Source organism: Eschrichtius robustus, chromosome 2 (genome assembly GCF_028021215.1).
Source record: "Eschrichtius robustus isolate mEscRob2 chromosome 2, mEscRob2.pri, whole genome shotgun sequence".
Classification (NCBI taxonomy): domain Eukaryota; kingdom Metazoa; phylum Chordata; class Mammalia; order Artiodactyla; family Eschrichtiidae; genus Eschrichtius; species Eschrichtius robustus.
Genome location: NC_090825.1, coordinates 40,989,535 through 41,004,448, shown reverse-complemented (window position 1 = coordinate 41,004,448; position 14,914 = coordinate 40,989,535). Strand labels below are relative to the sequence as shown.

Here is a 14,914-nt window from a genome sequence, read left to right as displayed (position 1 = left end):
GAAATTGACAGTAACACAATAATAGAAGGGGACTTTAACACTCCTATCAATGAACAGATCATCCAGACAGAAAATCAGTAAGGAAACACTGGCTTAAATGACAAAACAAATGGCCTTAAAAGTTATACATTTGTATAAAACTATATATATATATATATATATATATCCAACAACATTCCAAACACAAGCAACAGAATACAAATTCTCAAGTGCACATGGAACATTCTCCAGAATAGATCACATGCTAGGCCACAAAACAAGTCTTAGTAAACTTCAGAAAATTGAAATCATATCAGTCATCTTTTCCAACCAAAACACTATGAGACTAGAAATTAACTACAAGAAAAAAGCTGCAAAAAAAACAAACACATGGAGGTTAAACAATATGCTCCTAAACAACAATGATCCAAAATCTATAGGATGCAGCAAAAGCCACTCCAGGAGATAAGTTTAAGGTGATACAAGCCAAACTCAGGAAACAAGAAAAATCTCAACAACCTCACCTTATACCTAAAGGAGCTAGAAAAAGAACAAATAAAACCCAACGTTAGTAGAAGGAAAGAAATAAAGATGATAGCAGAAATAAATGACAGAAACTAAAAAAAAATACAGAAGATCAACAAAACTAAGAGCTGATTCTTTGAAAAGATAAACAGAACTGATAAACCTTTAGCCAGACTCAGCAAGAAACAAAGAGGGCCCAAATCAACAAAATTAGAAATGAAAAAGGAGAAGTTACAGGCTGCACCAGAGAAACACAAGGAATCATAGAAGAAGAAGAAACGGACAAATTCCTAGAAATGTACACTCCCCTAAGACTGAACCAGAAAGATATAGAAAATATAAACAGACCAATTACCAGTGATGAAATTGAATCAGTAATTTAAAAACTCCCAACAAAAGGAAGCCCAGGACCAGATGGCTTCACAGTTTAATTCCACCAAACATTTAGAGAAGTTTACACTTACCCTTGTCAAACTATTTCAAAAAATTGCAGAGGGAAGAGCACTTCTGAACTCATTCTACAAGGTCAGCATCTTCCTGATACCAAAACTAGACAAAGATATCACACAAAAAAGGAAACTACAGGCCAATATCACTGATGAACATAGATGTAAAAATCTTCAACAAAATATTGGCAAACCAAATTCAACAACACATTAAAAGGTTCATCTACCATGATCAAACGGGATTTTTCCCAGTGATGCAAGGATGATTTTATACCTGCAAATCAGTCAATGTGATACACCACATTAACAAACTGAAGAATAAGAACCATATGATCATCTCAATAGATGCAGAAAAAGCTTCTGATAAAATCCAACATCCATTTATGTTAAAAACTCTCCACAAAGTGGGTTCAGAGGGAACATACCTCAACACAGTAAAGGTCACATATGATAAGCCCAGAGCTAACATTACAGTCAATGGTGAAAAGCTGAAAGTATTCCCTCTAAGATCAGCAACAAGTCAAGGATGCCCCCTCTCACCACCTGTATTCAACATAGTACTGAAACTCCTAGCTACAGCAATCAGACAAGAAGCAATAAAAGGAATTCAACTTGAAAAAAGAAGAAGTAAAACTTTCACTGTTTTGCGGATGACATGATACCATATATAGAAAATCCTAAAGACACCACCAAAAAACTACAAGAGCTCATCAATGAATTTGGTAAAGTTGCAGGATACAAAATTAATATACAGAAATCTGTTGCATTTCTATACACTAATTATCAGAATGGGAAATTAAGAAAAAAATCCCATTTACCACTGCATCCAAAAGAATAAAATACCTAGGAATAAATCTAACAAAAGAGGTAAAAAACCTGGACTTGAAAAACTGTAAGACTCCAATGAAAGAAACTGAAGACAACACAAACAGATGGAAAGATATACCATGTTTATGGATTGGAAGAATTAATATTGTTATAATGATCATACTACTCAAGGCAATCTACAGACTCAATGTAATCGCTATTAAAATACCAATGGCATTTTCACAAAACTAGAACAGATAATTCTAAAATCTGTATGGAAACACAAAAGATCCTAAATAGCCAAAGCAATCTTGAGAAAGAACAGAGCTGGAGGTATCATGCTCTCTGACTTCAGATTTTTCTACAAAGCTACAGTAATCAAAACAGTATGGTACTGACATAAAAACAGACATATAGATCAATGGAACAGACTACAGAACCCTGAAATAAACCCCATGCACTAATGGCCAATCAATCTATGACAAATGAGGTAAGAGTATACAATGGAGAAAAAAACAGTCTTTTCAACAAATGGCGCCGGGAAAACTGGACAGCTACATGTAAAAGAATGGGATTAGAACATTTCCTCACACCATATACAAAAATAAACTCAAAATAGATTAAAGACCTGAATGTAAGATGAGGAACCATAAAACTCCTAGAAGAAAACATAGGCAAAACACTCTTTGACATAATTCACAGCAATATTCTTTTAGATCTTTCTCCTAGGGCAAAGGAAATGAAAGCAAAAGTAAACCAATGGTACCTAATCAGATTAAAAGCTTTTGCACAGCAAAAAAAAAAAAAAAAAAAACACTGACAAAATGAAAAGATAACCTACTGAATAGAAGAAAATATGTGCAAATGATATGACTAATATATCTAAAATATATAAACAGCTCATACAACTCAATATCAAAAAAAAAACAACCTATCAAAAATATACAGAAGACCTGAATAGATATTTTTCCAAAGACATACATACAGATGGCCAATAGCCACATGAAAAGATGTTAAATATCCCTAATTATTATAGAAATGTAAATCAACACCACAGTGCGATATCACCTCATACCTGTCAGAATGGCTGTCATCAAAAGGCCACAATAGGGCTTCCTTGGTGGCGCAGTGGTTGAGAATCTGCCTGCCAATGCAGGGGACACGGGTTCGAGCCCTGGTCTGGGAGGATCCTACATGCCACGGAGCAACTAGGCCCGTGAGCCACAACTACTGAGCCTGCGCGTCTGGAGCCTGTGCTCCACAACAAGAGAGGCCGCGACAGTGAGAGGCCCGCGCACCGCGATGAAGAGTGGCCCCCGCTCGCCACAACTAGAGAAAGCCCTTGCACAGAAACGAAGACCCAACACAGCCATAAATAAATAAATAAATAAATAAATAAATGAAGTTAAAAAAAAAAAAAAAAAGGCCACAATAACAAACGTTAGCAGGGATGTGGAGAAAAGGGAACCCGTGTGCACTGATGGTGGGATTGTAAATTGGTGCAGTCACTATTGAAAACAGTATGGAGGTTCCTCAAAAAAACTAAAAACAGAACTACCCGTATGACCCAGCAATTCCACTCCTGGGCATATATCCAGAAAAAAATGAAAACACTAATTTGAAAAGATACATGCACCCCAAAGTCCACAGCAGCATTATTTACAGATGCCAGGATATGGAAGCAACCTAAATGTCCATCAACAGACGAATTGATAAAGATGATGTGGTATTCATATACAATGGAATACTACTCAGCCACAAAAAAAGAATGAAATTTTGCCATTTACAACAACATGGATAGACCCAGAGGGTATTATGCTTAGTGAAATAAATCAGACCGAGAAAGACAAATACATATATATATGTTATCCCTTATATGTGGAATCTAAAAAAATAAAACAAATGAATAAATATAACAAAACAGAAACAGACTCATAGACAACAAACCAGTGGTTCCCAGTGCGGAGAGGGAAGAGGGGGTAAGATAGAGGTAGAGGAGTAAGAGGTACAAGCTACTATGTACTAAATATATAAGCTGCAAGGATATATTGCAGGGACTTCCCTGGTGGTCCAGTGGTTAAGAATCCACCTGCCAATGCAGGGGACACGGGTTGGATCCCTGGTCCAGGAAGATCCCACAGGCCACGGAGCAACTAAGCCTGTGCGCCACAACTACTGAGCCTGTGCTGTAGAGCCCACGAGCTGCAACCACTGAGCCCATGTGCCACAACTACTGAAGCCCACAAGCTCTAGAGCCCAAGCGCTGCAACTACTGAGCCTGCATGCTGCAACTACTGAAGCCCACGTGCCCAGAGTCCGTGCTCTGCGGCAAGAGAAGCCACAGCAATGAGAAGCCCGCACACCGCAAGGAAGAACAGCCCCCACTCACCACAACTAGAGGAAGCACCTGCGCAGGTACGAAGACCTAGCGCAGCCATAAATAAATAAATACATACATACATACATAAAGAAATAAATAATTTTAAAAAGGATATATTGTAGAGCACAGGAAATATAGCCAATATTTTATAATAACTTTAAATGGAGTATAAGCTGTAAAATTTTGAATCACTGTGCTGTACACCTGAAACTAATATTGTACATCAACTATACCTCAATTTAAAAAATTTAGTATCAAGAAAATTGCTGAGTACAACAGTTACTACTACTACCATTACTGCCTCCCTGCCCCAAATAGATGGCAACAACACCTACTCTTCTTAATGAACCTTCATCATTAGGGAGAATACTCTTTAGAATACATCATACTGACAATACTCTTTTCAGCTTTCGGCCACTTCAAAAAAATAATGCTCTAAGATCTGACATCTAATTGAGTTCTTCAAACTAGGATAGTGGTAATGTTTACAAATCTACATAGACTCTTTACAAAATAACCATATAATTTCAGAAATGTCACTTTTATTAGCATGTTTATTAAAAGGCTGTTTTGCTACAAATATTTATTTTGAATCTCTAAGCCAAGGATAGTATTCTGTGAAACATCGTTTAGATACATGGAATAAAAAATATAGAAAAGAAGGTTCAGAAAGTAATTCGGATAGTGTAAAGATATGAGATATACACAGAAGAGAATACATGGGAAATAGCACTCACTGAAGTGAAGATTCACAAGTTGTACAAAATGGTTACGATTCTGGGACTCCCGTAAGATCCCTATATGCCAGATCAGTCTTCCTAAGTTCAACTCCCAAATTCACTGTCCAACTCAAAAACTTTGAAAAAATGGAACCACAGTGGACTTGATCCAAGTTTATACAATTTTTCCCCTGAAGGTGCTCTCTAGTTCAGACAGCAAGGAGCATCAAGCACTCAAGCAGAAAGCCATAGTCTTGTAAGCACAAGAAGTCTGGAGATGGAATTTAGTATTCCCAGTGAAGCTGGAAATTTAGGAGCAAAAACAGTAAAAAGGAGGAATCCCCAGAACAGAGAACTTTTGAATTGCACATGAATGGACAAGGCTTTAAAACAATAGCTGAGAAGGCTGAGAGAACCCAACAGAGATTTCAGCAACTGTCCACTTGCTACAGTGGAGACTGAGTTTGGAGTTCCGCAGAGTTAGAAGGAGTTAGTAAACACCTTGTGCTTTCCATCAAAACCTCAGAAAGGCCATGCCTTTTTATTTTCCCAGATTATGTTCCAGGATTAAGAAGAGGGATAAAACTGCAACAGACCTACCCTAATAAAGCATAAAATATATCTTCCACAAGTTCAAGGTTTTCTATCAGTTATTTAACTGTCATTAACTATATAAGCATAAGGGATGGAGAATTAATAGATTGTTGATATTTCTTAATATAAATTGGTTTATTAACTGATAATTAATGTTTCAGGGGTTAATTAGCATATTATTAGTATGAAGTCATACATTCACCAAAAGATATGTACAAGAATTTTCATTTTAGTATTATGCATAATAACCCCAAATGAAAACTACCCGATGCCATCAATAGATAGTGCAATGGATGAACCTTGTGTATAGATGAACACATTAAAAGATCATGTGACTTAAAAAATGAGTAATCTTAACATTTCAACCACTGGGTACAGACAAAGTTATTCCTTATAAATTTCTTTAGTCTCTATGAGTGTGTGATTTACAACAACACTCCATATATTACATGAAACATAAAATCTAAAGATACCAGCAACACCTGAAAAACCATGCCTATGTATCATTCTGCCAAATAAAATATAATTCTATTTAAACTGCAACATGGTAGATATTTTAAACAAAAATTCTCCCAGGTACATCATCAGGAAAAGATGTTAAGTGTCATACTTTTCTAAAATGAGACATAATTTAAACTGATAACTACCTTCAACTGGAGACTGAACACATATAATGTTCCAGTAGTCTCAGTAAGAGAGATAATATTCTTGAATATCTAGCTATTTTCTCTAGTAGCAGCTTCTTTCATTCAACTAGAGGCAGTCCTGCTCTTTAACATTTGGGCCTTATCCACCATAGAGATTCAGGTCACTGATTTCATTAGTGCCACAGAATTTATGACTACTTTATTCCAATGCCTGTAAATTTATTAATCACAACATCTCAGGAACTTACAAGTTTCCCTCAAAATAGCCAATTTCTAAACTTATCTAATCTCTTCTTATAAATAACAAAAAAATATTTTATAAGTAAGTTTTATTTTATAAACAAGTAAAAGTGTCACTAAATTATTAACACTATTCATACAGTGTATCTTAAACTAATATATATAGCTTGGGGACCTTGCTAAGAGTGCTCACAATGTCAGCCATTTTTATCCAATAAATAGTACTCTGAAAAAGACTGTTTTTATGGTTTATTTTGCTGGGCCACACTTATAGTAATATATACATCTATATCATCAAACATAGTGATATCTACACAAATTATCTCAAAAGGTATTGTCATAAAGCATTCTGGGGACTTCCCTGGTGGCACAGTGGTTAAGAATCTGCCTGCCAATGCAGGGGACACGGGTTCGAGCCCTAGTCCGGGAAGATTCCACATGCCGCGGAGCAACTAAGCCCGTGCGCCACAACTACTGAGCCTGTGCTCTAGAGCCCATGAGCCACAACTACTGAGCCCACGTGCTGCAACTACTGAAGCCCATGCACCTAGAGCCCGTGCTCCACAGCAAGAGAAGCCACCCCAATAAGAAGCATGCGCACCGCAACGAAGAGTAGCCCCCGCTCGCCGCAACTAGAGAAAACCTGCGTGCAGCAACGAGGACCCAACACAGCCAAAAATAAATAAATTAAAAAAAAAAAAAAGCATTCTGTACACACAGAAGAGTCTGAAAACTAGTGTACTTAAAAGGAAAATCTACACAGAAAAAGAGAGCTGAAAATAATATTCAAATAAACCAAAGTACTCACGTTGATGCCCAACCCATCAAAGGATTTTCCCATCTCTCTCTGGTATCAAACTCCATCTTCCATTTCTTCGTGTTGTTTACTCCAGACTGCATGTTATTGCGGGCAGGAACAAAGATTCTGACTTTTCTAGTTTTGATATGCTCTTCTGGAACACCAGTTAAAGTAGTAATATCCTACAGAAAAACAAGCAAACGTGTTTCTAACAGCCCACATACACCCTAATGCGTTTTTTTTTGTTGCTTCTTGTATCTTGCAATTCTATTCATACTTATTTATAAGTTTTTTTAAGCTTCTGACTTAATTCACTACTTTGTTATTTTACCATGTAAACTGCTATTTTGATATTTGGAAAAGATATATTGGGGGAGTGTTAGGGTACAGTGGGGAAGGGTTCATAAAAAAAAATTAGGTCCCTTCTGTACAACAAAGCACTGGTAATTTCTGAAGATTTTGCTGGTAGAAAAGCCCGTATACGATAGACTGTTATTTCATAAGCAAGTAACGAATTACCTGCTAATTAGGTAGCAGAGAAAGAATGTAAAGGGATATTAAAAATAATAATATAAAAAGTGACTAAATTTTAAATAGAAAAAAAAATCTATTACCAATGGTTTCTATGTCAAACTGCTTACGACAAGGCATTCCCTTCAGAGGAAGGCCTGACCCTGTTTGTAAACAATTAAAATCAATTAACAACTTTAACTAGCATTTTGATTTATCTCCCTTTGGTGAAACCTATTGAAGAGAAAATGCTATCAGATAGATGTCAAATCTATTCTGCAAAGCACAGCCAAAAAATTTGCACAATTTTTGCAGAAGCGTGAGATGAAAACAATGGTAACTTTCTTGACTCTTTTTCTATATTTCTATCCAGTAACAAATGCTCAACTGATGAATGCATACAATTTTGATGCCCTAAATTAGATATATTTATCAATTTATAATAGCAATCAGGACGCAAAATAACAAAGTAATTCAGAATTTAAGTCTCCATTTAGTAATGGTAAAATACTTTATCAACGTAAGAACATAGTAGGGTCAACTATATTATTCTTATAAATGAAGCATTTTAAAATCATGGTTCACTTACTAAGGTAAATTTTAACTGGTTAAAAACAACAGGTTTAACCTGGAAATGAGTATACCAAACTTGTGAAAACTAGAAAATATAGCCCATTTTGTCAATTTTAATTTCACTGTAATATGTCCTCTAATGAAGGCTAACGTTTATTTGTGGTTCCACTCTAATCAATGCTTTGGACCAAAGAATTAGTGTAAGTACTTAGTTGCAATAGGTACTGGGAAAAAACTAAATGTATTTCTGACTCGACTAGTCTCTCTACCCACAGATTAAAAAACCAATTCTTTAAAGTTATTTTAGCTGGCAACTATACCTTTCCACCTGTACCAATAATTAGGTGTGGTTACTTTGTCACAGCTTGTCTGTTTGGAGAAACTACTGAAATGATCCATACAAATATTTACACAAAAATGTACTTCTAGTATATGCCTACATTTTTAAAAAGTTTCTTTGCTTATGGGATAAAATAAAAACAAAACAAGTACAATTGGTACATAATTTTTAAAGACATGAATATAAGTTTTAATTAGTAACTTCTAATTGTCAAGTTAAACCTCAAAGAAAAGTAATTTCAGGTATTATTATATTTAATGACTTTCTAAAGCATATTCTTCTACTCAAGAGCTTGAAAGAGACTCAGCTCCTGGGAAATCCTTAATATTTATTTCCCCCTTTGAATTCACTACAGCATTTGTAATCTTTCATATTAACTTATTATTTAATACTATATATCTTCATATTAATATGTCCTATTTCTTCAGTTATAGTCGAAGCAAAGTATAAACAAACAATATAAGTGTATTACGAAATTATGGGGTGAGGCATCCTTGTCAAACTCCATAGCAACCCCTCCATTCTAAGCTGAGATCATAAAAACTGGAGCTGGAAGTTAGCTATTCTTTTAATTAAGACTTATAGAAAAGGAAATATATTAATCTCCTAATACCAGTTACCTCAGAAAGATGAGATCATAGGAAACAGACTTACTTTTTCTTAATAAATGTCTATATTGTGTGCATATGCCAAAGTAATTTGAAAACCAATAAAGCTTTAATAAAACGGAAAGAGTATCTCTTGATTTGTACTATCAAAGCAGAAAGGGATAGAATGATTTTTTAATGATGGAAAACCTCTTTAAAATCAGTGGCTACAAAATATTGCTAAGCTCCTAGCTGACAGTGCTTCCATGCCCCCTCAAATTACGGCAATTATTTACTGATATCTTCCCCCAGTAAAGCTGGCATTCGAACAAATGAGTTTCCAAATTTTGAAGCCCAAGTTGTTCTGACATAGAATCCCTGTCTTTGCCTGCAGAAGACACGTAAGGTACTGCAGCCGAGTTGAACGGCTGCCAAAGACAGAATAAAAAGGCTTGGCATCTCTCACATACTTGACACCTAAAGGGCACAGAAGCTCTAAAATTCCTAGTCCCTCTAGGCACACTCTCAGTCTAGACAAACTGATTTCTCACACTTTTTAAATGCATCACAACACTCTATTGTTATCATTTCATCCACACAGCTTCAGCTAGTGACAGAGGAACATGTCCTTTAAGCGACATTTCAATGGGCTAAAGCTCCCATTCCAAGATTCCATTAAAACAATGTAATACTTGAAAAGAACTATGAGGCACTATGTTGAACTTTTTACTTGTGTCTTCAATGCTTTGCTTTCCTCAAAGTTGTCACTCACCTACCTGTGACTCAACTTTTGAAAATAAATAAATAAATAAGTAATCTGCAAACTACTTAAACTATATTGAACTAATGATATTCTCTCTAGATTTCTACTTCTCTGTTGCAATACGGATCATCTGTGATTATTTTAAAAACCCATTTACAAAAGATAGAAATGCTCTGAAGATGCCAATGTTGCCTTTTACAGATTTCTCATTTGACTGGTAAAATAGGCAATTTATAAAGAATAATTCACAAATTTTCTATGACTACAAAAAAGTTAAATCACATAAGATACGAGAAGCCTTCAAGTTGGCACCTGAAGAACCTCAAGACTCATCAGTTAATAATTATCTATAAATTCTAATAAAACAAGTAACCCTATAGATAATATATACAGACTTACTGAATTTTAAAACTTAATTTTAAACAGTTGGGTCAAGCCTGAAACCTATATTTATATTATTAAAGAATGTCACTATCTTAATAAAGTTTTGGAAACACAACCTTATGTACAATATGCTATTTTAAGAAACAGTAACTAATTAGCTCATCATGATTCACAGATTAAAGGGCATTCAAACTTAAAAATCTGCTACTGAAAAGAAGCATATCATAGTTCCAAAGTTCTACTCTTTCAGTACCATCTCTTCCACAATTTAAATTCTAGAAGAGCTGATAGCTGACCTTCCATTTCACAAGTCTAGTTTAGTTAAATGGAAGAGGAATTTTAAAAATCATTAAGAAAGTATACGCCAGTATATGTAAATGAACTTTATTTTTTCAAACACCAATTTCCATTATAAAATATTAGTTTTCCATACAAAAACTGTATGACTCGGTTATCAACTGTCCCCATTTATCTTGTGTGAATTCAACTTTTTTTTTTTTTAAACAAAGGAAGCAGGGAACAAGCAATGGGAAGTTGGTGTCAAAATGCAGAAAAACCTCCCAGCAAGCTTCTTGCAACCACCCAGGATTTAGAGTCTTGCTGGCCGCTCTCTTTTCAATACCAGAATTTCACACATTTCAATGACTATTATGACTTCAAAGAATCAAATTTTCATCATTGTCCGTCATCTGCCAGTTGATTTGTATAAAGGAGTTCTTCTGCATGCACTCCAAACAAAAGCCTCCTTACTTTTGTGGCTATATATCAAGTTTAAAAGTTTTGTTTGTGACAGTTGTGTCTTTGGTAAATTAGGGTAACACTGAAGGAGTGCAGCTGCTCTGCAGGAACCTCCTTTTTGGCACCATTTCACTTAAATAAAAACTGAATAATTAGCTTCTGCCTTTATTAAACCACAAAAATGCCACTGGCCTTAGTAATTACTTCCGGTTGCCCCACCCACTTAACCTTAATACTTTACACTTGTCATAAAGAGAAATTAATGAAAAAGGTTTTCACCACTTTGGATGAATTTTTGATAGATCTCTCAGTACACCCAGAACAGCCAAAATTTTTACCAGGCTTTTTGGTAATAAGTTGACTAAATTGCATGTTATTATGGATCAATGTTGAAAAGTTTTAATAGAGTACATATTGGAATATTAAGTACAAATATTGCTCATAGAAACTTGTTCTATTGCAGGCTATTAGTTACCAATTATGTGTTTAAATTTATTTTAGGGCTAAAACTGATCTAAATTTGATGATTGTGTTTATAGTCTACTTCAACCATGAAAGATGTTAAAAGGAAAACAATCCTGGATCTGTAATAAAAACTTCCTTTCAAGTGCCCTACAGAAACTTAACACAAGAAACTCATTAAGTGGTCTCATAAGTAAGTAATGAAGGACATTTTACAAAATAAATTTTACAGTTTGAAAATTAACAAAGAGTTGGCAGATAGCATAACCATATGTATTTACTTACCATGGAAGAACTTTAAACATTTCTAAAAAGTTAGTGGCCACAGCGATTCAAGATACAATCAAAACTGTAAAAATACATTAGAAGTGTGACAGCAGAACCAATTTTTGTTTGTTTGTTAAAGCAACATATTGATGTAGGAGTCTAACCAGGTAATGAAACAAGTGTTGAAATATGATATCCATTATATCTTGCATATTGGGCAAAGTTACCATGAAACCGAAAGTTAAGTTTTAAATGGAATGTTGTTAAGATATTAACAACGGATCAAGCAAATGATGCAGCTAATCATATAAAGAGCAAAAAAACTAAGAATTAGAGACATGTGTCTCAATCTCAAACTATTTTCATTACTCCTAGATCCTTCTGAGCAGGAGAGGGTAGAGCAATGGCTAAAAGCAAAGGGCTGAGTCAAAACTGGGTTAGAATCGCAACTTATGTTGGGTAAATTAATAGACTTCTAAATCATCATCTATAAGGATCAATTAAACAAAGTAAAATGAGGACTAAATAATGTATGTAAAGTGCTTGGGCAATAAAGAGATGTCCCATGTATATTTAATGTCTACTATGTATTAGACAATGGACACAATGCTCAATAGTATAGACATGGTCTCCATTCTCATGAAAAGTACTATTTGACTTTTCAAAAAGGACAGAGTGAACAAGTAACGGGAGGCTGTTGTTAAGATGAAAAAAACTCCCATCTTCTTTGAAGAATATGAGTCAGTAAATAAAATACAACAAAAGGAACAAGGTACAATTTACCTTTGTTCGTTTCAATTCAAATTGACAGATCCTACTATGCCAAGTTATCTATGCCAGGGACTGAAGAGAATATAAAAATAAGACTTTAATCCTGAATTTTAAAAGTTTATAATCTGTGTACCCATAAGGAGGGGGGGATAACTAAATAATCATTACTGTAAAATACAGTATTAGTTAAGATTCAGATAAATCTTGAAGAACCCAAGCTCCACCGTTTGCAACCTATGCGGTATTGACAAGTTGCTTAAACTCTGTCAGTTTCCTCCTTTAAAAAAATGCACTACAAGGAATTCCCTGGCAGTCCAGTGTTTAGGACTCTGCGCTTTCACTGCCGAGGGCGCGGGTTCAATCCCTGGTGGAGAAACTAAGACCCCACAAGCCCTGCAGCTCGGCCAAAAAAAAAACAAACAAAAAAAAGCACTACAAAACCTACCTCATAGCAGTGTTTGGAAGGATTAAGTCAGGATATGAAGTAAAATGTGATAAATGCCATGGGGGTCAAATAAAAGAAAGATTGCATTTGGTTTTAAAGGTGCAAAAGTATCAGAAAATACTTTTTCTGACTAAAGAGGGAGACAGAAGATGATTCTTTCAGGATACTTATGATTTTAAGAAGATACAGTTAAAACGTTATAAAAAAATTAAAGAAAAAATTTAAAAATATATCCATATGTTAAAAACCCTAGCAACTGCTTTTCTTATGTATATTACCTACCAATAATTATCTATATACATATCCACTGTATATAGTTATAATAATAATAAAGTTATTTTGCATTATTGTTAAGTATCACATCACTTACTTTTTTCTCCATGTAGTTACCCAGTTTTCATATTTCTTGTTTTAATGGCCTCATTGATAATCTATGAAGTTGATATGCCACAATTTCTTAGCCAATTCCTTATTATCGAAAAATCAAATTGTTTTGTTATTATTTCTTTTAAAGTACAGTTTACTGCAATGAAAATCTCAGTAGCCTAATTCTTTAAGGTTAGTCACTGAGGGTAATGCTAACTGGATCAAAGGTTATAATAATTTCCATGGTTCCTGATGTTATCAAATTGCTTTCCAAAGGGGTGGTAAATTTTTTATATCGTCAACCACATGTGGGCCAATTTCCATTTATACTCTAACGGCACAGAGAAACAGGTATATATTAATTGGATTGAATTTATTTATTGTATATTCTTCCATACAAAACTATAAAGGAGATGAGTTTGATTTTTGACTTGTAGAAACATTATCCTCAAAATTGACCCTAATGATATTACTTTATAGGAGCTGATACCAGTAGAAACAGGTGGGAAAAGGTAACACCTAAAATCTAATTAACTGTTTAAAATATAACTCTGGAACATCATAGAGATGTATAATCTTTTTGTAATGGTGTAAGGATGGTGAATATTTTCATATTCTGAAATACTGTACATAGTTATAGTACATGATTTGACATATGGCATAGCCAAATCAAGTCTACTAAACAACTATTTTAAGACAGAATGCTACAATTTTTTTTTTTTTGGCTATGCCACGTGGCTTGTAGGATCTCAGTCCCCAACTAGGGATTGAACCCGCCCACGGCAGTGAAAGCCTGGAATCCTAACTACTAGGCAACCAGGGAACTCCCCTGGAATTCTATAATTTAAAAAAGATTATACAGAAATAAACTTTTCCCCCCAAATCAGGAAAAGTCTTCCATTGGAAGACTTCCTTCATTTTTATAAGGAAACACTTGAAACAATCTTCATTTTCTACTAACTTTGAAACAACTGAAAGTTACTTAAAAAAAAAAAGCTTAATAAATAAATGAACAGTCAATACTGCCTCATCGAAAACCAGTATGCTTCACTGAAGCATTCTGAAAGTTATTAAGCTAATAATTTTTTAAACTTAAGAGAAAGATATAACGTATTAATAATGATCAACTTTTTAATACATAAACCCTTCTCCCCTTTTGCTTTTTAATCCAATGTTCCAGAATTTTTTTGATTTTTAAATCACTAACTCATGTAGCTATATTAGGTCACATAATAGCTTTTTCAGAAGCTGAAATAAAGGGAAAAAAATTTTGGACACAGAACACTTGGAACTTATATAGCATATTACATTTTTAAACGATCCAATCTGTTATTTCCTAATCAAAGTCTTCCTCATATCCTGGTAATAAATTAAAAAGTTGACATACACACAACATAAATTAAGAATTATGAGAACAAAAGCCACAACACCAGAGAACTAAATACGAAATAACTGTTGAATAAAAATCAGGGCAAAGGAAAAGAAGGTAAATAAACATCCGGAAATCAAGTGATGGTTTAAGCAATAAATGAAATTAGTTAAATCTGGAAAGGAAGCTGAAAATAATGAATC

At 34.5% G+C, this 14,914-nt stretch overlaps 1 protein-coding gene across 1 annotated transcript in view; it reads right to left on the bottom strand.

The window, feature by feature from the left end:
- The window catches only part of NDUFS4 (NADH:ubiquinone oxidoreductase subunit S4), a 124,020-nt gene that overhangs the window by 30,231 nt on the left and 78,875 nt on the right, over positions 1–14,914 (bottom strand). The window contains exon 3 of the mRNA XM_068532730.1: positions 7,146–7,318. Coding sequence (XP_068388831.1) covers positions 7,146–7,318 — 173 coding nt within the window. The remainder of the gene's footprint in view (positions 1–7,145; positions 7,319–14,914) is intronic.